This window comes from Protopterus annectens, chromosome 13.part0 (genome assembly GCF_019279795.1).
Source record: "Protopterus annectens isolate FY-2018-M chromosome 13.part0, PAN1.0, whole genome shotgun sequence".
NCBI classification, from domain to species: Eukaryota; Metazoa; Chordata; order Ceratodontiformes; family Protopteridae; genus Protopterus; species Protopterus annectens.
The window spans coordinates 776,344,282-776,370,751 of NC_056747.1; the positions used below are offsets into that span (position 1 = coordinate 776,344,282).

Genomic DNA, 26,470 nt, shown 5'->3' on the forward strand with positions numbered 1-26,470 from the left:
CCTATCTCCAAGAAGGCAGACACGTTTTTAGTGGCTGCCAAGGACAATTCATATTGGAGCAAGGGCCCAGCATTGGATTCCTTCCTGGTAACGTTAGCCACCAAAAAGGACCTCACAAAAGATAGTTCTGTCTATCTGCCAAACAGAGAATCTCACACTCTGGACAGATTTGAGAAGTGGGTATACACTTCATCCACTTGCTCGATGAGAGTGCTTAACTTCACGTTTCCAAAGGGATTTGGTCAAGGAGATTTCCACTTGTCTTCCAGGGACCTTATTTGCAGATCAGAGAATGACCCTCAATGTCAGATGGCTACCCTACTTTCCATGTCTAATGCATCTACATATCTTATTTATAATGCCACAGAAGGGGCTTGTAGTGTGGCCAGAGCAGGTATATCTATCAGAAGGCATACCTGGATGCGGCTTTCCAATTTCACAGAGCACTTCAAAATGTCTTTCATTAATGTCACTTATGATGGATCAATTCTTTTTGTTCCAAAAGTTAAAGAAGCCATTTCCCAAAGTGAACAGGATGGTAAATCTGTCTGCCATAGGAATTAGGTTCTCTTTTCCCCAGTAGACCTTCTCCAGGAATTTGTGTTTGATGCCTCTGGAGAGTGATCTCCCTGAGGCAGAGGGGGAATCTCTAACAATGCATATCACCCAAGAAGCAGAGGTGGTCCACAGAACCAGGGCTTTAGAGGTCCCTTCTCCGAAAAGACCTGTCAGTGTTGCTGAGATGTTGCCTGATTGTCCTGCTCAGGAGACAGTCTGGGGATGCTTGTCTTTGCATTCCACAGTCTAGACAGCCATTATCCAAGACAAGTGGGCACAGAGAGTAGTTACCAGAGGCTACTTCATTCCAACTCACACTACTCTCCATTCTCAAAAGAAAATTCCCAAAGTTCCACTCTGTCAAGGGGAACTTGCAGCTTCAGAAATAGAGAAGCTTCTAAAAATTCAAGTAATCCAAGAGGACCCACCAGACCAGAGAAAATCTGAATTTACTCAAGATTCTTTTTAGTGCCAAAGAAAAATGGGGACCTAAGACTAATTTTGGACCTACATCATTTGAACAAATTTGTTTAGACAAAATTCCAGATGGTCACAGGTCAGTCAATACTTCCACTGCTGAACAAAGATGATTGGATGTTTTTCATAGATCTTCAGGATGCGTGCTACCACATCAGAATGGACAGGTGCTCCATGAGGCATATTTACTTCTGGCTGGGAGCTAGTTATTACCAGTTTAGGGCTCTGCCATTTGGTCTCACCACAGACCCCTGGTATGGCAGTAGTAGCAGCAGCTTGTTTACAACTATAAGGATTCATTATGTGTATTTATCTGGATGACTGGCTCATAACCACCCCAAAAGTCCAAAAAGGATGCACGAAAGACCGCTGCACGGCAAAGAACATGACAAATCCAAACAAATAAAGCCAGCAGCTGTTGGTACCAAAGTACAAATAATTTATTACATAATAACTGAGAGACAAATCCCTCAGATGTCAGATATACAATACAGACCGGTTTCGGCTCGACAGAGCCTTCCTCAGTGTAAAGAATTTTTAAATGTCTGCTCACAAAGGCTCCAAACACAGTATATATATTAGCAAAAACCAATCACAATAAGTAATTAGCCAATCATGATTAACAAGTCACAATTGGTCATTAAGACCAGGTGGAAACATTGCCCCAAGTTTTATTATCCATTTCCTCTCCTTAGAAGTCAACAATTCATGCCACTTTGTTTTATCCTGACATTTACCCTTGATATAATCAATAATGCAAAACATAAAACTAGCTGTGGTATGTTTTAGACTATGCTTATATAGTGCATTATTACTACGCTTGTTTTAATGTCACTGATGTGTTCACCAATTCTAAGACGGAATGCCCTAGAGGTCTGGCCAACATAAAACGCAGAACAGGTACAGGTCACTAAATATATAACCCACCCAGAACTGCAGTTGGCCCAAAAATTGATCTCAAAGATGTCAGGTGTATTCTGACTGCTAAATTCCCCAATACGTGAAACTTTATTACAAAATTTACAGTGGCCACATGGAAAACATCCAACCACTGGAGCCCCTGTAAAAGTTGATTGAGTATAAACTTTGGAATCAGGCAAAGACTTCTTATAGTGACTCAAATGTGACCCAATAGTGCGTCCCCTTCTGAAAGAAAAAGAACATCTGTCCCTAAGAAAATTATGCAATCTGTTATCCGCCAAAAGAATGTTCCAATGTCTATCGATAATTTTCATAAAGCCTCGAGTATTGCGTCACTATAAGAAGTCTTTGCCTGATTCCAAAGTTTATACTCAATCAACTTTTACAGGGGCTCCAGTGGTTGGATGTTTTCCATGTGGCCACTGTAAATTTTGTAATAAAGTTTCACGTATTGGGGAATTTAGCAGTCAGAATACACCTGACATCTTTGAGATCAATTTTTGGGCCAACTGCAGTTCTGGGTGGGTTATATATTTAGTGACCTGTACCTGTTCTGCGTTTTATGTTGGCCAGACCTCTAGGGCATTCCGTCTTAGAATTGGTGAACACATCAGTGACATTAAAAACAAGCGTAGTAATAATGCACTATATAAGCATAGTCTAAAACATACCACAGCTAGTTTTATGTTTTGCATTATTGATTATATCAAGGGTAAATGTCAGGATAAAACAAAGTGGCATGAATTGTTGACTTCTAAGGAGAGGAAATGGATAATAAAACTTGGGGCAATGTTTCCACCTGGTCTTAATGACCAATTGTGACTTGTTAATCATGATTGGCTAATTACTTATTGTGATTGGTTTTTGCTAATATATATACTGTGTTTGGAGCCTTTGTGAGCAGACATTTAAAAATTCTTTACACTGAGGAAGGCTCTGTCGAGCCGAAACCGGTCTGTATTGTATATCTGACATCTGAGGGATTTGTCTCTCAGTTATTATGTAATAAATTATTTGTACTTTGGTACCAACAGCTGCTGGCTTTATTTGTTTGGATTTGTCATAACCACCCCATCCAGGAATCTGGTCATCCATGTCAGGAACTCTGTGCTTCAGTTGTGTCACAACCTAAGAATAACAATAAATCTCCAAAAGTCTCATCTACAACCATCCCAGTCTCTCTAATTTATCAGAGCCCATTTGGATACCACAACACTCAGTGTGACTCTCCCAGTCTCGAATCTCATCCCCACATCTACAAGCCCAGCAAGTTCTGTCACACAGCAAACCACTGGCAAAGTTGGTTCTCTACCTTTTGAGCTCCATGGCCACTTCCACTATATTAGCCCCTCTAGCCAGATTTTACATGAGCGTGCTACAATGGATGCTGTCAATGTAGTGGATGCTCAAGCAACGACCAATGTCCTGCCCAATCAATCTCACAAACATTTGCAGTGAGCACATTTGCTGATGGTTAACTACTCCTCTCCTTCAAGAAGGGCACCCCTTTTCCTCTTTTGACCCCACCAAGGCAACAGTGACAATGGATGCTTCCCTATTAGGTTGGGGGCATTATTTGGGAAGGACACTGCATGGCATGTGGTATCCTATACAGAAGAAAGTCTTCTTATCAATATCATGGAGTTTAGAGCAGTCCTCCTAGCATTGCAGGCCTTTCAGGGTTTTCCCTCTTGGATGTGATTGCCATTCAAATGGACAACATGGCTGTCATTTTGTAAATCAACAAACAAGTAGGAACCAAGTCCCAACCCTTGTGTCAAGAGGCCATGAGAATATGGCAATGGGCAATATCTTCTCGATGTTTTCTAGTAGCAGTACATATCCCAGGAAGTCCAATATTCTGGTGGACAGGTTGAGCAGATCCTCATGAGTTGCCACTGAACGCCTTTATGACAGAGCAAATTTCCAGCCAAGGGGGCCATCCTTGTTGCAATCTGTTCACTTCTCCCTTGAACACAAAATGCAACAAGTTCTTTGCTCTGATCCCCTATGAGGGGAGTCAGCCAGGGATGACTCTTGGCCCTGGGACTTCTTTATGCTTTTCACTCTTTTCCCTCTGATTTCAAAGTTTCTTCAGAAAGCCTTGGCACTGAAAGTCTTAGTCATACTCATAGCCCCTCATTGGCCTGGTTTCCCTTCCTCTTGCCTCATCTAGTTCACTCTCCTCGGGACTTGGGCTTGAACCCAAACTTAATATCTCACCCACCTGGCAAGCCTCACCAGGACATTGGAACACTCTAACCACATGGTTTCTCCAATTCCCATGTTGATTTGGCTGTCCAGGCTTTCCATTCCCATCATAAACATCTTATCTTCCTCACATAGAGCTTTGACCAGGAAGGTATACAAAAGCAAGTAGAAAAGAGTTTCTATTTGGGCAGCTGAGAGAGATCTTGACCCATTTTCAGCTCCTCTTTCCACACTACTAGACTTTCTAACTCATCATTTTCAAGAAGGGATTAGTTATTCTACTGTCAAGGTTCAGTTAGCTGCCATTTCTTCTTTTCACATTGGAGAAGATCACATCCTCTTAGCCTCTCTTAGACTATCCAAGGCTTTTCTCTGAGGTACCTTCCTTCTACTTTCTCTGCTCAGAGATTCATTTCTGCCATGGGAGATCTCCGTTATTTTGCAGTCCTTGATGGGACCCCCTTTTGAACTTGATGCTACGGCTGATTTGAAGTATCTATCCTTGAAAACCTTATCTTTGGTAGCTGTAACTTCTGCCAGCAGAATTTCTGAACTACATATACTTTCTTCTAAATCTCCAGGACAGAGTCTGTTTGAGAACAACCCATCCTTCCTGCCAAAAGTGGTTTCTGAGTCTTCCATTTATCAAGCTATTAATCTTTGCACACAATTGTTGTGGTTATTATTTTTCCCAAATTTCTCAAAAAGCTATACCTTACATCTGCAGGACTTTCATTGTCAGTTGCATTTTTTCTGCATCACACTGCTCCCTTCATAAAGTCTGATTAGCTTTTCATTTCCTTTTTGAAATATAAATTGGGACAAGCTGTATCCAAAGTCTCCAATCAATGTGTTTCTTTTGTCTATCAACAGAATTGATTGTCCCTTCCTTCAACACCCAAAATTCATTCAACAAGATCAATGGCCTCCTCTACCACCCTTTTCTCCACTGTCCCCATAGATGACATTTGTGCTGTGGCCACCTGGTCTAAAGTTCACACCTTCATTTCTCATTATAAACTGGACATTCAGTCCAGATGCAAGACTTCCTTTGTTTCAGCTGTGTTTTGGAATATCCTTCTGTGAAGCTTCCCAATTATGAAAGTAACCAGGGATTCTGTCCCATTTGTAGAGGAATGGATAAAAAAGACAACATCAAATGCGAAAGTTAATGTACTTACCATAATGTTAGATCTGTGGTGTTATATTCTGTCCATTCCTCTACTACCTTCCCTCCATTCCTCTTCCATGTTGTAATTCTGTCAAATAATCTTGTTTTTCAATTTTCTTCATAAGAAGGGTCAGATTAATTTTGCCTTGACTCTCAAAGATTTAGATACTTTCCCTGCTGTTTCTTCACCATTAGTCTTTGACTACTGAGTAAATGCTTATTCATTACTATTAAGGATAAATTTAGGTGTTTTAACCGAGGGCAAACTTCATCTGAGGTAACTCCTTCTATGCAAGGGATTTATGGGTAGGGGGAGGACCTGGAGCACTGGATCCTAAGCTTCAAAATGGCTGAGGACAGATTGGATATTGGATCTGATACCCATAAGTAGAGGAATGGATGGAATATGACAGCACAGATCTAAAATTATGGTAAGTACATAACTTTAATTTCTCCCTCATCTCGTCTCATACAGATCACCTTAGTGGTACTGTAACGGAAAGAACTGTGTTTTGGTGCTTTTGTCTTTTAAGTTGTAATGGATCTTGACTGCCATGGAGCAGCACCAGAAGTAGTGGGATGGGCAGGGTAGGTGAAATGGCATTGCCAATTGTAGTGCCAGTCTTTCTCCAGTTAGCCATCTGAACCCCCCCCCCCCCCAAGTGTTCATGATTGTGAGAAAAACCCCAAGGGGAAGCTGCTATTAGAGAGAAGACCTCTGCACATCCCATATAACTGTCAACTAACAGCAAAGCTTTAGCGATTCAAGAAGGCAGAGCAACAGGGCCATCAACAGCAGGGGAGATGAATTAATATTATCAGAACCAAGTCAAACCAAGAAAAAGGAAAATAGATGATAAAGCTAGACCCAGGTAATGAAACTGTCATCTAACGCATTTAAAAAACTTTCAGTGCTAACTTAAATTGCAGGCATTTGACGTGGGATTTGTATACTTTATTTTTTATCATTTTGTGAAAATGGTGACAAAAGAGCCACCATGGGACAATTCCATGGTCTTCTTTTGTTCCTCTGTGGCTAGTACATTGTGTGTGTGTGTGTGTGTGTGTGTGTGTGTGTGTGTGTGTGTGTGTGTGTTGTTTTGTTAACCATTTCACACGTCTGGCCTACACCCACTCTTGTTATGCATTTGGTATTTATTGCCCCATCCACATAGTTCATCCCACACAGTGTGTATATTTGGCTGCCCAGACCCACGTATAGCTTTTGGTTTAAGTGCTCAGCTCTCATAAAAGCAGTTGGCGTAGACAGTGTCATGGAACATACAGGAAATGCAGGCCATTGTGCAGTGCTAAGCATTCCCCCTCCGCCATGTTCTTGCCCTGTGTTGTACAATCCACACAACATCTGCAAAGAAGTGTCACAAAGATGCATGTGCATCATGCGTCTCATGAAAGTAGATGAGTGGATCTGTCATTCAGAACCTTTTGTGGCACAGCAGTAGCCTGGATAGTCTTGGGGCTAAGACTTTGGCATGCTGCTGTCACCAGTATGTTGACTCTCAAGTTTCTATAATTGGATCAGTAATTTGCAAGCATGATCTGCTCCTGCTGGGCCATCAGTTAAGAATGTTTCACTGACGTGACACCGCTGGTGTTAGCAAAAGTTCAGGCAAAATATCCGCCTGGAGCAGTTTTTTTGCCAGCAGATAGTCTAGATTGTTTTTCATTACATTCCTTATATCCATGTTGATTGTTTTAAAAATAGTACATCCCAACTAAAGCCATATCTCCTGCCTCAATATATACATCAAGCAAGCTACACATGATGCATGTCCAAAACAATAGATATAAAAAGCAATAATGAGCCAGTAAGCAGGAAATAAAAAAGAAATAAGAATTTGTGGATAACTTTTCTACTACATCTCTGAGTTGTACTTTTTAATTAAAATATATATTATAATTTGCCTTTTTGTCGAGGGTTAATTTATGGGTTCTTTTTCTCAGATTTGCTCTCCTCAGCTTTTCCTGTGTCACAGTATACCGCCCCTACATTATATGCTGCAAGCATGTAATTATTTCAAGGTCGCATAAGGATAGCTTTAGTGAAATTAGTGCAGAGCTGCTAATACTGTGTCATGATTTTAAACAATAGTTTTATTTTGGGGGGGGAACATATCTATACTTACATAAATGCAGAGCAATTATTGAGCTTTTTGCAATACATGATACATGCAGTTACGTGTTACCTCCATAAAAACAGTGGATATATATATATTTTTTGCATGACGAGGAAGGGGAACAGTCCCAGATTACTGTGTCTCATTTTTCTGATTTTTAGCTGTTTTGTGTAAGAAATCTAACTTTTACTTTATCCAGATGTTCCATATTTTTTTCTAATGCTGGCATAATTGTTTCATCATTGCCTAAGGATAGCTTTGATAAAATGACTATAGCAGTACTACAAACTCTGTGTCTCGGTTTCAAAAAAGTATTTATTTATTTTTCGCTGAGGGGGGCATATATGTGCTTATTTAGAAGCACATCAATTAATGACCTTCTTGCAATGCAAGATTCATGCAAATGGAGATGCCTGCAAAAAAAAACATATACTTTTTTGTATGCTGAGGAATATTCAGCATCATTCTGTTGATTATTAGCTGTTTTTGTGTAAGAAATCTAAATTTTATTTCATTGAGATATACAATATTTTTTGTACTGCAGGCATTGAAACAAACTTGGGTTTTAACTGGCAGGAAGCTGATAATTCCCCAAGGTCTAGTCTGTAGGGTCGCACTTTTTTTGATAGTGTGTCAGAAAACCTTCATCCTTTCTTTTCCAGTTTGCCACTAATTAAGTTGCATCCATGTTCAGGTTGCAGTTAAAAAAAAAAAAACATACAAGATTGCCCAGCATTTCCCTCTGTGACCATAAGTTAAAAGGGCCGTAAGGGCCCTAAATTCTAGCCCCATACCTGGAACTTGGACTGTTAGTTCAGTACTGGCAAGAGTAGTGCACTGAAATGAACATGCTGCACTTTGAAGATACCACCTTTCAGGTGAGACTTACTGAGTATGTTCTAATGGCTGTCCAAGTGTAATGTCAAAGACACTGGTCATACAACTCCACTTACTGAAAATGCAAGCAAAACTTTCAGCCAGTTTAATTATCTGGTAACTTTCTTTGCTTTTCAGATGTCTGTGTTCCTGGTCAATAAAAACATTTTTTCGTTGTTATTATTATTGTTATTGTTATTATTATTATTGTTATTGTTATTGTTATTATTTTATTTCTATTGTACACAAACTTAGATGCAGATATTCATAGAGTTTAACATACAAGTGTGCATATGAAATCTGTTTTGTATGTTGTTCATTTCCAATGTTTGGTGAGCCAAGTGTATAATGTGGCCACTTCTACACATTTGGCCATAAAGTCCTTCAGGCTACCTGTGTTTTACTATCTAAACTTTTATAACTCTTGTTTCAGGACCTTATAAAACATACTCCAAGTGACCATCCAGATTATCCCTTGCTTCAAGATGCACTCCGAATTTCACAGAATTTCCTGTCCAGCATCAATGAAGAAATTGACCCAAGGAGGGCAACTGTTACTACACCCAAAGGGGAGGTAAAGTACAGCTTCACATAGTAGTCAACAGTTTGTCCCAAAGTTTGGCTTACAAATGTATACATGAAAGCTTGCAGTCTAGTGTGACCGGGGGTGGGAAGGCGTATACAGTGCCCACGGCACAGAGTGTTGCAGAGGACAGGAGGTACAGAGGTAATACAATCAAACCATGTTTACAGATGCGCATTATGAAGCTCGTCGTATATAGACTCTTGTATCTGAATTACTTATTTCCTTTTTAGAAACTCTCCTAGTGGTGCCAATGTTAGTGAAGATCTAAAACAGCTTTTAGCATAGCTTCTAACTTATTAAATGAGTAATGGTCCCTACTGCTTTTTTTATTCAAAGTTTTACAAAAAAAAATAAAATAAAATAAACTTTCTCCTTATGCTGGCAATCCTGATAGCTCCATTTGCAGTTTTTGCACACATCACTCATAAAATTGTCAAATGGCACTGCTGCTCAGTGACTGTACACCCCTGGGCCCCTTGTCTAACCATGTTTCTCAGTGCAGAGCCAGTGTATATACTGACCACACTACAGCACTGCAATGCCGTTTGGCAGTTTTATGAGCAGTTCATGGAGAAGTTGCCCCCAAAGCTATCAGAACAATAGCATCGGTAACAAATTTAATTTTTTTTCTTTATAACTTAAAATAAATGTAATAGTAGGTCACAGTATTCATTAACTTGTCTAACTCAACTGATGTGACTGTGACAATGAAACCATGTGTGACCAAACCAAGAGACACCAATTGGCTGTGTTTAAGCAGCAGTAATTTAACAGTGATGATGTTGTTATTTATTTTCAGTTGAATCTTTTTGACCACTTGAAATCTGTTGATAATTTCTTTTTCTTCTGCAGAATATTTTTCTGAAGTAAGACAGTGCAGAAAACAGTTTGAATGGTTGCGTAGTTTAGGCCTTAGAGTGAGGTGTTTGCACATTATCAGAAGTTGACACGAACAGTAGCAGTTAAATTACTCTGCATCTTAAGAACCTAATTGCCAGAATTACTACAACAGCTTAACGAAATATAGCTTAACCATACTAAATTGACCTAAATGCTGCCTCTGTATGTCAGCTTTAATTGCTAGTATGTATCTTTTTCATCTGTAAACTTATTTACCTGCTGTTCCTTCTGTAATGCAATGGCATCATAAGGATGCTGAGATTGTCACCGCTACTACTTGTCTTGTATTCCGTCGATGTTCATACTGCAGGGAAGAGAATAGCACAGCATCAGGTTCTGCATATCAGAATGACTTCTTATGCTTAAGATATTCTATAGAAGTAGTTAAGATGAGGGAAAAAACTAGAGAGTGAATGTATTGCACTGATCCAGTATTTTATTTTAAATGTTAGACTACTGATTTAAATGCAGGAGAGCATTAACCAACAGCAGCTGTATTTTTCTCTTTCTAGTTGCAGCTGTTTAGTCTTGGAACTGGAGTTTCCCAGAGAAGTACAACTCTGAGTTTCTTTACTGAGAGCTGCACAGATGTGGGATAACAGCACTAATGTGTGTACTTATCCAATGAATTTCTTTAATGAAATAAAGTAAAACAAAATGTGTTTCCAGCTCCACATGTTGACGACCATCCATCTATAACTCCCGCTTCCATGTTTTGCACATGAGGTCGGGGTTTCACATCAGCAGTGTGGCAACCATCTAGAGCCAATGCTCACACTGTGCCCAGTGGCTAGCCATGCCACGGCTATTCTTCCCAGATAACAGATGACAGATAACTGATATTATTGTTGTGTTAGCAGAGGCTGAAGTATAGTGCAGCCCATAACACTGTCCTGCACTGATATACAGTCTCCTGTCAGCACTGACTGGCAAATGGCTCCATTTTGTTTAGCTGAGATATAGTTAAAACTAAATATACCAGTTTTAAAACTAAATATACCAGTTAGAGAAACTTGAGAGCGACCGAAACACACAAAACAGAGCAACCTAAGTTTGTAGCACTTAAGTTATGTATAACTTTATACGGAGAGCTATGTAAAACAAAATAAGCAAATTTTTGTAGAGGGGCATTCTCCCTGTAATTGTGTCTGTACCACACACCATAGCTGTTTAAGTATTCTAACACTGAAGTGGTACAACCACTGAAAAAAGGAAACATTTGTCTGTATGTAAAACAAATTATTGCTATTCCTCAAGACTGTGTACTAGGGGCTGTGGTGGTGCAGTGGTTAACATTGTCGCCTCAAAGCAAGAGGTTATCCTGTTCGATTCTCGGCTGGAGCGCCCTTCTGTGTGGAGTCTGCATGTTTTCCCCATGGTCGAGTGACATCTGAAGACATGCAGGTGGTAGGTGCGTGCGTGAATGGGTGTGCCTTCTTTGAAGGTTGGGCATCGGGCTGGCAACTCAGCACCGTAAAAATCCACTGCCAGTCATTAGCGGAGTTCCATTGTGGAGACCCCTAACCAGGAAAAGCCGAAAGACATCAAGACTGTGTACTGTTGGACTTGATTAATTTTGGGTATGAGAGAGCACAGGAGGGATTACTCCCTATGAAAGTGATGTAATATTTTACACATAAATGTTTTAAAATTAGAATGTTTCTGTTTTGTACATGCTCCTTAAATTTTACTTATGAAAGGCACAAACTAAAGTAACTTTAAAAGTCTGTGTACACATTTTAATTAGTTTGTATTCCCTGACAGATCTACTATACTAACACACTGCTGTTTAACTAATCCTAGACCACTTGTGTTTCTTTAACTGAATACTGTAGTTTACATCTGTATTATATACACATCATCATATTCAGCTTATCAGTACTGTTAATCGATCTGAGTAAAAGTGAGGTACTACTAACCACATTGCATACTCAAAAGTTAAGGCTACGTTAGATTTTAGGTTGATACAAGGGTGATACCTAGCGGGGGAGCACTAGGTGTTACATCCACTGGGGTCTGAGTTGACTGAGCCCACACTGTCTTGAGTGCATTTGCACAGGGTTGCCTGACATCAGACTCTTGCCAGGGAATGGAGGGACGACTGGGATTTCCAGCAGGAATGAATGGGGTCAAAGGGCTCTTACCTAGCCTGTAAATGCCTGACCCCCTCCCCCAAGAGTAAATGGGCTGTTTGGATGTATGTTGAGCTCTCAGGGAGCAAAAAAAAAGAAACGTAAGGATACTTTTAGTATTGATTCTATGTAATGCTATATTGATTGCCCAGCTGGCAGATTTTGGCATTCAAAAAGAAATTGAGATTCTTTAATTCTATATAGGTTCATAGGTAAGTACTAGGCTAGCTGCCCTTGCGGGCCATTTTAAGCCTATCCATTTTCCCTTTTTGTGCTTGAAATGGCCTACCTCATTTGGTTGTAGATTGGCCTTCTCCATCTCATGGTTGATAATTGTATATTATCCCTAATGAGAATATCTGGGATCCTACCATAATTAATTTTAGGGGACCCATGCACAGGCTAAAGCATTTAGGAACCGCCTCTGTCCATTAGTAGTACAAGAGGCAATCCTGGAGTAAGTTTTCTGATCCAATATTGTCTATTTTCATCTGTTTCAAAACATAGGCAGGTTGACATAATGGTTTAGGTGTGTTTACCTTACAGACACAAGGTGCAGGATTTGATTCTCAAATGGGATAATTATCTAGGATTAAAATGGCCCACAAAGGCAGTTAGGCTAGTACTAATCTATGAACCTATATATGTTGTCGGATCTAAGTGGATCCAACCTTGGCGCCAAATCTGAAACCTTTTAGAAATGAGAGCTGTGATTTCTTCCCTACCCATATTTCACTATTTCACTGTACTTCACTATAGTAGCTCAAATCTCGTTTGCTGCCTGAAGTAATCAAACATGTCAGAGGAAACTTCAGAATGTTATATCCTTACATTTAGTTATTGACTTCCTCCTTCTACTGAGAGAGTTTTCTCTCTCTATCAATAGAAATCTGTTCATTTTAGTGTGATTTCTGTATTAAAAAAAAAAAATATATATATATATATATATATATATAAAATATAGATTTAGATATAGTTGTTAGATATTTGTTTGTGTCTTTCGGCTTTTCTCGGTTAGGGGTTGCCACAGCGGAACTCCGGTCCGCTAATGATTGGTAGTTGATTTTTACGCACCGAGTTACCAGCACTGATGCACAACCTTCAACTAAGGTATGCCCATTCACTCATGTCTCCAAGCAGAAGACGGTCTAGCTGAGAATTGAACCGGATTGCATCTTACTGTGAGGCGACAACACTACCGCAGCACCACCACCGCGGATAGTTGTTAGATATACTTATAGTTATTACCTTTAGTATAGTTAGGATAGTGTGTGTGTGTGTGTGTGTGTGTGTGTGTGTGTGTGTGTGTGTGTGTGTGTGTGTGTGTGTCTGTCTGTCTTCATAGCCCCCCCCCCAAGTATCTTTTCTGTTGTCTTACCACTGTCTTTGAAATAGCTTGAATCTTCAGGCTTTAAAAAAATGTTCCAAAAATGAAGTATCTCCAACTGGGTCAGTTCTACGCAAACCCCTACGGGATTCTCCTGTTCATCTTGCCAGATGGAGATAGTCAGTTCCAAGGGCTTCTGAGAGCATCTGTTTTGTCAGTTCCCTATCTGATTCGGACTGTTCTGTTACTCCCCCAGAAGATCATCATAAGAATGGATGTGCAAAATGAAGCACATAGACTCTTCTCCAAAGTCTTTCATGAAATACACTGACTTAGAGGAAAGGGCGAGTTCCCCTCAATCCCTCTCTGAAGATGTTGGTTTTGCTATATCCTTGAATTGATGAAGGAAAGAGGAGGATGGTCATCCTAAGACCCTTCACCTAATCAGTCAGTGTTCTTGGAAGCTTTTGGTTCTGGCACAACATCGTCCTGTGTGGTACCACCCATTGATCTTATCGACCTTATGGCTCAACAGGCATGGAAGGACCCTGACGAGGTGGAACCCATACCCAAGAAAAGTGGATCATATATTAGCTGCACCCAAGGGCAGGAAGGATTAGAGCAAGGGTCCTCCAGTGGAAGCTGTGGTGGTAGCAGCAGCCACAAGAAAGGAACTATCTGAAGAGGGTTCCTCTGTTCACCCCCCAACAGAGAGTTGGGGGTGATGGACAGGTTTGGGAACTGGGCCTATGCATCAGCAATGTTTGATATTAGATCGCTAAATTATTTAGTTTATTAGACCAGATTCCAGAGAAACATGACCAAAGAGATCTCCAAATTTCTTTCAATGGTATTGTCTGTGGATGTTCATAAAAACAGTGGGTCCCAGATTTCTACCCTACAATCCACATTGAACGTGGCCATGTGCTTGCTCTCCAGTGCAGCTAATGGCATAGCCAGAGCAGCAGGCAATGACATTATGTGCCATCATGCTTGGATGCATCTGTGTGATTTTGCAGAAGGTTTTAAGTCATCCTTTGTTAATGCCACTAGAATGGTTCAAGTCTTTTTGGACCTAAAGTCAAAGAAACACTCACAAGCAGCCAACAGGATGATAAGACTCTCTCTGCAGTGGGAGTCTGCTTTTCAACCCCTCAAAGATCTTTTCCAAGTATCAAAAATCAGGGAAAAAGATGTGGTTCTTTAAATCATAGGTTTTTACCATAACTGCCAAAGTGGTAGGTAATACTAACAGGGGATGCCCTAGAGGCAGAGATGGGCCACACAGCCAGGGTTTTCATGGTCCTTTCACTGAGAAAGTCCATCAGCACTCCTGAATTGTTGCCCGACTGCTGCACTCTGGAGGTATTTGCGGGGGATGCCTATCTTTGCATCCACAAGCCTGGCACAACTAACTTCAGATGCTTAAGTTCTAAAGATAATTTCCAGAGGTTGTTCAGTTCCTTTTTCCCTTACACCTCAGAAAAGGAAAAAAGTCCCTGATGTTTCACCCAGTTAATGGGACTGAGCAGCCATAGAAGTTAGAAAGCTGCTAGAAAAAAAATCATTGAGTCGGTCCCCTAAGACCAGTTAGAATACAGAGTCTATTTGAAGCTCTTTTATGTATCAGAAAAGACAGAGGCCCTCTGGCCCATTCTGGACCTCAGTTACCTAAGTCTCTGGCCCATTCTGGACCTCAGTTACCTAAGTTTCTGAAACAGGTAAAATTCCGGATGGTCACAATTCAGACCATTTTACCTCTGCTGAGGAAAGATTATTGGATGTGCTCCACAGATCTCTAGGATGTCTACTTATCATATCAAGTTAGCAAGGCACTCCAGGAGATTTCTCTGTTTACAGCTGGAAACCAATCACTAACAGTTCCAAGCCCTGACTTTCAGTCTCGCCACAGCCCTCAGGGTGTTCACCAAGATCATGGCAGTGGTGGCAGATCACCTGCATCTGCTGAGGGTCCAGGCATTCCCATATCTCATTGATTGTTTCCTAATGGCTACCTCCGAGCATCTACTGTTTTACAATCTGGACCTGGTGCTCCAGTTGCTACTGGACCCCTGTATATAACTGTGGATATTCCAAAGTGCCATCTGTCCCCAATCTCGGAAATAGAATTCATAGGATACCACCTGGACACCACATGTTAGATAGTGACCCTTGCCCAGTCAAGAGTTTTCTCACTCCAACTCACAGCCATGCAGCTACTACATCATCTGTCACCAGCAAGATTAGTGTTGCATCTTTTAGGTTTCATGGCCTCCACAATTCTGATGGCTCCTTTAGCCAGATATTATATGAGGGTATTGCAATGTACTTAGCAGTACAATGGTCTCGGCCCAGTCGTCCATTGCATGCAAAAGTACAAGTTTCTCAAGTTTGCAGACAACACATTGCCTGGTGGGTAACGTTCCTCAACAGTAACTGCAGGTCACCCACTCAGATTCACAGGTAACGGTGGTAATCATGGATGCCTCCTTTCTAGGGTGGGGGGAGGAGGGGGGCATTCTGAAGGCAGAATAGTTCAAGGTATTTGGTCACCCGTAGAGGCCAATCTTCATATCAGTGTCTTGAAGTTGAGGTTGGTCCTCCTAGTGTTGCAGGCATTCCAGGATCTCCTCCCGGAAGGTGTGATCTCCATACATACGGACAACATGGCAGTGGTATGGTACATCATCAAACGGAGGGAGTCCTATTTTTTATCCTCTGTGTCGGGAGGCCACAAGAGTTTGGCATTGGGCTAGTAGCAGCACAGATCCTGGAGTCTACCAGTGTGTTAGCAGACAAATTAAGCAGAACTGTCCTGATGCTTCACAAGTGATCTTTCAATACATCAGTGGCACATTTGATTTTCAGTCACTAGTGCCAGCCTTACTCTTTGCGTCCTATCTCAACAACAAATGCAGTAGCTATTTTACCCTGATCCCTCCACAGGATCAATCACTGGCAGATGATCTGGTCCACAGCTGACCCTTGGAACTCCTGTATGTCTTTCCACCTTTGCCTCTAATGAACAAATTCATACAGAAAGCAAGATAGTGCAAGGCCAGGGTGATCCTCATTGTCTTGTTTTGGCACCAGCAGACATAGATCCCCTACGTATGGCCTCCTTTAGTACATCCCTTATGGATGTTGGACCACTTTCCAAACATATTAACTCACCCGTTTAGACTGCTTCCTCTGGATCAGAAGGCCATGAAGGTAACCACATGGTACCTCCAATTCTAAATGTAGCTAAAGATGCCAGGCTTCACCTGAGATAGTCAATATTCTTTATACTTCCCAGAAACTTGCCACTAGAAAGATGTACCAGAGCAAATGGAAGAGATTCTCTATTTCTACATCTGTACTAGAATTTTTATCTGAGCTCTTTGATTAAGGATCCAGCTATTCCACTGTCAAGATTGATGGTGGCCATTTCAAATTTTTATATTGGACACAAGGACACTCCAATAGTTTCACTGAAAATTGCTAAAGCCTTTTTGAAAGGCAACTTTACTGTTAACCCCCCCCCCCCCCATTAGAGACCCAGATCCTTCTCAGTACATTACCATTATGCTGCAAGGTTTGACCCAGTTTCCGTTTGAACCCACAGCCAAAGCAGATTTAAAGTTCCTGACTTGGAAGACAGTTTTCCTAGTAGCAGTTACATCAGCTAGACAAATTTCAGAGTTGCAGGCGCTCATATGTAAGCCTCCCTATTTAGTTTTCCACTAAGATAGAGTCTCTCTTAGAACCAATGCATCATTTATTCCTAAGGTGGCATCCAAATTAAATCTTAGCCAGTCCATAAACTTACCTGTTTTCTTCCCTAAATATTCAAACAAAGGAGAGTACATCCTGAATATGTTAAAAGATCCACAGACAACTCAGATTCTGTCTTCATAGAACAAAACAGTTCAGAAGAGGTGATCAGTTGTTCATATCATTCTCTAGGCTAAAGTTACTCTATCAAAATGGTTATCAGATTGTATTTCCTGTCTACAATAAGAAAAATGTGCCCTTAGTAAACCTAAAGTTCATTCAGCTAAAGCACTGTCTACTTCTACAGCCTTTTCTAAAGGATTCTCTATTGATGATATATGTGCTGCAGTCACTTGGTCCACAGTACACACCTTTGTGACTCACTATAAGCTGGATATACAGTCCATGTCGCATTCTTCCTTTGGTTCCACCATGCTCAGGCATGTCATTCCTCGATACCACCCAGTGTGACAGCTTGGGATTCTGTCCCATATGTTTGAAACAGACAAAACAAGACAACATTGGATACAAAAGTTAAGTAATTAGCGTAACATTAGATCCTTGTTGTCCCATTTTAGTCTGGTTGAAATTCCCTCCATCCTGCTCCCTTCCATATTGTCACCTATGGTTTTGGGATGGTTGAGTAAGACCCTTTATTCCTTGTCTGTGCACAGTCATGTGAGACTGTAACCGCTCTTTTTCTGTACAGATAGGAACTATCTGAATTGTTTTTTTTTTCTTTTGGATTGTTCAGATATGGCACACGAGGGGGGCAAATTTGATCTGAGCTGCTAAAGTGGAGTACAGAAAATTATGGGTGGGGGTGGAGTCAGAACTCTGTATCCAAGAACGAGGAAGCTTCAGTGCCGATGTCAGATTTGACAACCCATATGTATGAATCAGATAAAAATCGGACAACATGGATATAATATTCTGGTAAGTACATAACTTTTCTTTTCCCATCCATAGATCTAAGTTGCACTTGAATATGGAGAGTGATGAAATTTGTTTTATGCTGATGGGTGTTTGTTCCACAGTAGCAGTATCCTCTGTAAGATGTACCTGCCCCTCCAAATCATTCTGTTCATGTTGCAGAAGAGGTTTAGATCGCTAGATTGTTTATTTCTGATGCCATTTGACTTTCTGATGTGTAGTACATCCATCAGTGATTGGTTGGAGGATGCCTTGTATGCCAGACACAGCCCATCTCTTAGCAGTCTGTAGGATACAGGATATAGTGGTGGGCCATTTAGTTGGTCCATGTAGGACAATGTTGTTCAGGCCTTGTTTCCTTTTAGGAAGGTATTTTTGTGGGCGTTCCAGTTGTTGCATGTGTCTGGACAGATACATGCCAAAGGGGGCTTTATATTCGATGACTGGTCTAATGAGGGCTGAGTATAGGGGAGCAATGGCATCCTTGGAGCTAGACACAATCCCTTTGTTTATCAGCTGTGCAATATAGAAGGGCTTTTTTTACAAGAGTAGACACATGTTGGTCAAAAGTTAGGTCACTGTCTACAAAAGTACACAAATCCCGAACAATTGGGTCAACTCTTAGGGGTGTATTGTCAATGTGGTATTTCCCTGGGGTTAGATTATTTCCCCAAGAATACAATAATGCCTATTTTGGCATTTAGTTTCAGGCCATGAGTTTGAGACCAGTTATTTGAGACAATTATTTGAGACAAACCTTCCTGAAGGATGGCTAAGTCAATTGGGGATTCAGTGACAGCTCCTTACTTGCAGTCATCTGCAAACTTATTCAGCCAGAGCCCTTTGGTATTGGCTTTTACTTCAGAAAAGTAGATGCCAAACAGCAAAGTTTCTAGCACAGACTCCTAGGGGACTTCATTGGTGACTAGTCTCTTTGTGGAGGTAACTTCCCCTGTTTTGATTGTCTGTGTCCTATCTGTGAACCAGTTGGCAATCCAGCTGGTGACATGAGGATTTACCACCAGCTTATCTAGCTTTTCTAATGTGCCTGAGAGCTGAATTGTGTCAAAAGCTTTGGCCAGGTCAAAGTATGTGATGTGTACCATTTTGCCTTCATCCATTGCTTTGGTGACATTTTCAAAAAAAAAAAAAACCCAGGTTGAGTAAGCATGACCTGCCCTTGACAAATCAAAACTGAGATGAGTCCAGTATTTGGGGGTTCACTATGTCCTGTTTAATTAATTCCATGATAAGTCTTTCCATGGCTTTGCATCTGAAGATGGTCAGAAGTAAGGGTCTGTGGAAGGTCCTCCCTTTTGCAGGGGAATGACTGTAGCTGGTATAAAACCTGCATGGAGGCTGAGATTGAACAGTGTTGTTAGGGGTGTGTCTAAATTATGCTTCATGCTGTTTAAGATGAATCCAGGGATATTGTCAGGACACACCGATGCAGTATTTTTAGCTTTTGATAGGGCTTTTTTATCTTGTGTAATAGATGGAGGTGACACAGTTTCAGATATATCTTGAGGGACAGAGAGGGGTAAAAGTTAGAGCTAAATTTGTCATCCAGCAGGTTTGCAATATATTCAGTGTCAGTGTATGTATTCAAAATCAGCTCAGTGCATAGCTGCATTGTGCTTTTCAGTTTACGAACATAACTTAAAAATGCCTTCTGATTATCTTTGGCTTGGATAGCTATTTTAGCTTCAAACTTGGCTTGGATGGATTTTATTAAGCTTCTGAGTTTGTTTATTTCAGTGACAATTGCTCTAACATTTTGGGAATTACTGTTCTTACTTTGGGCCAAAATTCTTTTCCTTTTATTATACAGCTTGTTGATATTTATGGTTCCACCATGTGGGTTTGGTTTTGGGGTTTGCCCTGCACTTGTTCCTGTGGGGTACAGCTACATCTCTGCATCTATGCTATAGTGTGGTAGTGTACATTTCTGCATATGCAGTGGAGTTAACTGGGTTTGGCGGGTATTTGAAGATTGCTAGTGTATCATTTAGGAGTAGGTGATATGTCTTAAAGAAATGTCTAATGGTACCTTATGTGTAAGGGATCTCAGGTTTAGTTTTATTTTGAAGGAGCATGCTTTATGGTCATATCTAACAAGTGATGAAGACACATAAGGGATGTATCATGAGTGACACTTTTTACCCCTAGCATAACGTGAGTCAGTATTCTTGACTTTTATACTAGTCTCCATGAGTATTATTACTCTGTATTGTTTCAGTAGTCATTTATTTGTTGAGCATATGCAAAAGGCATAGTTTTTGATACGTGTTACATACTTGATGGGTTACATACTACGAGTAATCCTCTATGATGGAGGGGAGAGGCTGATACTTGAAGGAAGAGAGTTCCTCTGCAGATTTCTGTGCTGTGAAGGAAATCTTAAAAAAAGTGTCTGTGTAATTTTCCATTGCTTTGCATCAGTGCATGACAAGTGCTATTAAGGATGCTTTAAGAAGCATTCTATTTCTGAAGAACAATGTCTCTGACCTCAAAAAGCCTTCGATGCAATCTTGTATCAACTGTGCGTGTAGAATGTAACAGGACACCCATGAACCTAACTGGATGAGATCTCTTTTGTCTTATTATTGAGTACCCCTGAGAAGAAAACTGGGATACAACACAGACTGAGCCCCATTGTGAAAGGAGTATGTTTAGACATATACCATAGTGTCCCATGATTTTGTTGTATCCTAGAAAAGTAGCTGCCCAGATAACTCACTGTGGAACATGTGACTTGAAGTGAGGAATGCTGACCTAAAAGAAGTGTATATTGTAATATACAAGATGTTTTAGATTGGTCAGAGAAGAAAGCCTCACTTATATCTATGTCCATCCTTCTGAGGAAGTAGTTTGAGCAATTGTTAAAAGCAGTGGGCCATGTTTCGACCTTAAAGTAAATAGGAAACTTATGTTACTAGTTCATTTGCTGCTGTCTGGTTGGCAGTGTGTCAAGAAACTGCAGTGAGACAGCAAGACGTTTAGTTTGCTATGTAATGTAAAACCATTAGTAAAAGTGGTTATTTAATTGCATTTAACAGCATTTACTGAGTAATTACAAGTATACATTCTGTAAAATGTATTTTAGTAATACTGTTTGTACAGGAGGGGGGAATGGCACCACCTGAATCATACTTAAGGACTTGGATGAGTTTTTTGTGTTGACAGACTCTTTTTGTAAATGGTATTAGGTAAAACAGAGGTAACATGCTGTTGATATGAAATACTATTACATGAGAAGTTTCTGGTACATGTGCACATTTTACTAAAGTGTCTATATTACCCGATCGAATGTTTAGTTTAGCAAATACCTAAATGTCGACTGGTAATATCTAAAAATTAAAAGAGTGAACAGCTGATTTAATGCAGGGAATGAATTCCCTTGGCCGCAAAAAAAAAAAAAAAAAAAAATTAAACCAAAATAAAGTGAGGGGAGCTTTGTGCCCCCCACCCGCCCTAACTAAATATACTAACTCCAAGATCACTCTACAGTAGGGAAAGGGGCAAAATCCGCATAACGGCCAAGGGAATTCTTTCCCTGCACTAAATCGGCCGTTTGTGGTTTTTTGCTTTCGCTGTTACCAGATTGATAGATATTTGCTAACCTAAACGTTCGATCAAGTAATAGGAACCCTTACAAAACACCAATACTGATGGCCCTTGTTCCTTGCATTCACTCAAATCCTATATTTTTGTTTAACATTTGTTAACCCAGAAAGTCCCGCCTTTTCCCATCCCTCAAGATGACTTTTTCACAGTATTTCCTATAAGTTGTTCACCCACACATACACTGGATGCATTGGGGCATACTGCATTACATAAATAATTTTTGCAGGAATATCAGTTTTAAAACCCACTGGAACCAGTATGAAATCACCACAATAATACCAAAACACAAAAGTTCCGATAAAACACGAAACTTTATAATAGAATCCAATTTAGCGCTTTCGTCAGAGTATAACAATAGACTTCTTCAGATTGATTAAAATGCAAACCAAGACACTGTTATAAATACATTTGAATCAATCACATGATGTCCCCAACCAATAGAAACTCTCTAAATCATTACATCACATTAAAATCATCATACAAACTGTTCTTAAAGTAAATCTATATAACGCTGTCATATAGATCTTGAGATTTCACAAACATAAAAAACAATATTTACTACGATGTCTAACATAAACATGTAATGAATAAAAAACATAAAAAATAACTCAATAATTCAAAAAACATACTCTACATACTCTAAGATGTCACAAACAGTACCCTAAATCTCATAAGAACGTAGTTTAAGATAGCTAGCAATGCTGATACTGTCATTGAGGCCAGGGGGTATATGGGCATTAAGTTTTATCTGCCTTTTTAACTCTTTGAATTCCAATAAATCCACCCAAGGACCTCCCTTGGGATCTCTATTTACCCCATCAATGACAGTAAACTTAAACTCGTGGGAGGAGTGCTTTTCTAAGTGCCACTCCTTAAACTTTCTTTTTGTTTTACCTATGTAGAAACTGTCACACTGTGAGCATAGAGCCACATACACCACCCACACTGAACTACAAGTATAAGAAGCATTGATTTTAATGGTCACCTGGTTCACCCTGACTTTGTCTGTATTCAAAATAAAGGCACATTGTGAACACTGTCCACACTTTCTCATGGCTATTTTCCTATTACTCAGAACAACTGAGTGGTTCATCTCTAATCAATTTTTAACAGTGTAACCTCTTTTAAATAAAATCCGAGGTTCAGCACCCAGCTTTAGCAAAGTGTCATCCTGCCCACATAAAATATTCCAGTTTTTAAAAATAATGTTTTGAATATGGACATGATCTGTGGTAAACCTCATAACAAAGGAATAAACATAACCATTTGCTAAATTTCTGTTATTCACTCCAGAATTTACAGTGGTGGCAACTTCCAAGTTGTTAAGAATAGGAACTAGGGCTCCCTGTCCTCTTTTTTTTCTCTCACTTCCACCATAAACCTTATCTACCAGTTCAATCGGGTACTCTCTACCTAAAAACATTTCCCTCAATTTATCACACACCACTAAAAATTCTTTTTCATTAGTGACCATACATGCAATCCTCACGTATTGGCCCTTCACAATGCCCCTTTTCACATGTTCAGGGTGACAACTGAGGCAATGTAAGAGGGTGTTACCATAAGTCGGTTTCCTAAATAAATCACTCACAAACTGATGTTTATCTAAGTCTTTTTTGATGTTGACATCCATATAATTAATACTCTCAACCTGGTGTAGATAAGTGAATTTTAAAAAGTTGGTGGTACTGTTGATGTAGACTGTGAATCATTAATATAATGGCAATATAGCTTCCACTTGTTGAACATAGAGGGAAAAATACATTTCTTTTTCCATACAAGCATGACAATGTTGGCAAAAATGGGTGTGCACACAGCACCCATAGCAATGCCTGACTTATATTCATCTTGAAAAAAATTGAAATTGTTCTAAAGAACTAATTCCATAAGGGTAACCAAAACCCCCACTTCATTATTATGAAAGTGACAAGTATCGAAAAGAAATTCCTAAATCGTGTAGGATAGAATTAAACAAGTTGACCACATCAACAGTTAAAAAAGTAATGTTTTCTTCATAATCTAAACTATTCATTTTCTCTAAAAGATGCCATGAATCAATACAAAGGTGGCTTTCACACTTCAATGCATCTTTAACATAAAGTCTATGCACTTGGCAAGAGCATGCATTTTCAAACCTTTTGCACTGACTATTGGGTCTCATGGGGGGGTTGCGAATGTCTTTGTGTATCTTGGGGATCCTGAAAATACTCGGTACCCTCGGATACTTGGTTTGTAGAAAATCACCCATCTCTGGCCTTAGTTGTCCTTGACCTGTCTTGTCTTTAAGTGTCAAATCAATCTTGTAATAAGAGATATTAACTACATTTAAAGAAACATTCTCATGCAAAGTGTCATCTAGCAAAAAAACATTAATTTTGTGGGCATAATCACAATTTGACATAACTACAACCCGTTCCCTCCTTATCTGGTTTTATAACACGTAAATTCTTATCTTTGCAAAGTGTTAGTAATAACTTCCTTTGAGGAATAGACACATTGTCATCAAAAGAACCTTCATCAGAATTCAATGCTGTTGTTGTCTTTCAGCTTTTCCCGGTTAGGGGGCGCCACAGCGGAACTCCGATCCGCTAATGATTGGCAGTAGATTTTTTGATGAATGCCGAGGTGCCAGCTCGACGTTCAACCTTCAGCGAAGGCACGCCCATTTACACATGTCTTTCGAACGCCCACCCAACCGTGGTGAGGACATGCAGACTCCACACAGAAGGCAGTCCCTGCACTCTAGCCGAGAATCGAATGGGAGAACCTCTTGCTGTGAGACAACAACGCTACCGCTGCATCACCGTGGATGTCCACTTCATCAGAATTCAATAAGGTTCGAAAATCAAACTCACAAAGTTTATCAAACAATAATAAACAGTTGACAACTGAAGAATTAAACAAGCTTTTTTTACGTAATACATTACTGTCGTGTCCTCCTAAAACATTGTTAAACATTATTTTAAAGTTTAAGCTCCTCACAAAATATTTTAAATCCAAAACCAAATCAACAATATTAGAGCACCTAGCTGGTACAAAATTAAAACCTTTACTAAAAAAATCAGCTGTCATGGTGTCAAAAGTTTGTGATGAAAAGTTATAGGGAGTAAAGTCACCTTTACTGTTGAGAATATAAATAGGGAAGTCAGCACTGCTTCAGGGATGTTATTATCCATTAACAAACAGTTATCACTGTCTAGTCCCCCCTGGAATCTTACCTGCAAGATGACTGTGTCTGCTGTTGCTGATAAAAAGGTTTTTGATAGTTCCTTGGAGGTCTGTAGTTCACTTGGCGTCCTTGATTGCGTATATGTTCCGACGACCTCGGTAAATCCGCCCCTTTAACTCGCAGCCTTGTTTATCAAACATGCTTAATAACTCACAATGTAAAGGGGAATCCAAAACCAAGCCCATTGGATACTTCCATTGTCTTAGTCCCTTAGGGAATATCCATTTTTTAATACACTCCCCAAAATACATATTTTCAATTTGTAATTTTCTGCACTTCGTTAATTTTTTTTCAAAGGTGATTAGAGACTGTTTAAAAGTGTGTGTCTTCCTAGGAACAGGACCATTAAAAGTAAGGTCTTTATGAAACCAAGTCTGTAAATTAAGTGAAGCACTGTTGGAGTAGCCCTGAGAGACAGTGCGCAAACAATTAGATTGATTAGAATTACCAAATGTTCCTGTGTCCACTTGTGCCAAAACTCATTGTCCTGGAATTATCTCATCAGAAGGAGAAACGTCTCCAGACTGTGACCTCCTTTATATAGTTGGGATTCATCATCTGCTGCGAAAACTGCTGGATTAACTGGGTTAACAATCTTATGTTAGCAGCTGGGTCATCCCCCAAAGTGATAGTATGTGGTGAAAAATCCATCCTGGCCCATAAAAGTGGACTCAAACGAACCAAGAATTATATGTTTTTATGTTTATGACATCTCAAGATCTATATGACAGCATTGTATAGATTAATTTTAAGAACAGTTTTGTATGATGATTTTAATGTGATTTAATGATTTATAGAGTTTATATTGGTTGGGGACATCATGTGATTGATTCAAATGTATTTATAACAGTGTCTTGGTTTGTATTTTAATCATTCAGTGCTAAATTGGATTGTATTATAAAGTTTTGTGTTTTATCACAACTTTTGTGTTTTAATATCAGTTTTACTCCATTGGTTCTTCCAGTTTACATTTCACATTACTCTAGCCATTTTCACAAATTGTCTCTACCTCTTGGCACAAGTCCTGACTTTATCCTGTAATGTAGTGTAAACCCAGATCCCCATATACAACACCCCTATAGTGTTTAGATTATCTGTTTGTACCTTTTGCAGTCCTCTGATGCTAGTGTAGCACTTGGGTAGAGTCATCCTATGTCCTTGTGTATGGCTGTTAGAAAATGTTTGGCCCATGCACTTTGTCCCTTTACTGAAATAAGTAAATGTTCAGATTTCAGAAGATTCCATTTCTTTCCACTTATGCAGTAGAGAGCTAGCATTTGTCATTCGGAAAGTCCTTTGACCTACAGGCCATTGTCTATGCCCAGCATTTAGCATAGATGAAAACAGCTCATCATAGGGTTCAATCAGGGCCTTAGGGAAGGCCCCAAGCAGAAAGTTAGGCACCTGGAATCTAGGCTTTAAGCTTTCAGATGAAACTTGATTTTGAAGTGTACTTCGTCACCAGTGACCTCTGGCCCTTCTGCTGCTACAGCATCCTCTAGTATAGGGTCTAAGGTCATCATCTCAGTCTTCATCCTTGGCTGCCTTTTTTTTGGCTTTTATATTATTTATTTACAATTTGGTTATTGTGGTACAGTACTGATCATTGCATGAACAACTTCAAGCTC

At 39.9% G+C, this 26,470-nt stretch overlaps 1 protein-coding gene across 6 annotated transcripts in view; it reads left to right on the plus strand.

The window, feature by feature from the left end:
• ABR (ABR activator of RhoGEF and GTPase) overlaps nucleotides 1-26,470 on the plus strand; it is a 2,680,879-nt gene that overhangs the window by 1,923,096 nt on the left and 731,313 nt on the right. For all 6 annotated transcript variants that reach the window (XM_044054480.1, XM_044054482.1, XM_044054481.1 and 3 more), the window contains one exon: nucleotides 8,786-8,926. In XM_044054480.1, the coding sequence (XP_043910415.1) occupies nucleotides 8,786-8,926 (141 nt within the window). The remainder of the gene's footprint in view (nucleotides 1-8,785; nucleotides 8,927-26,470) is intronic.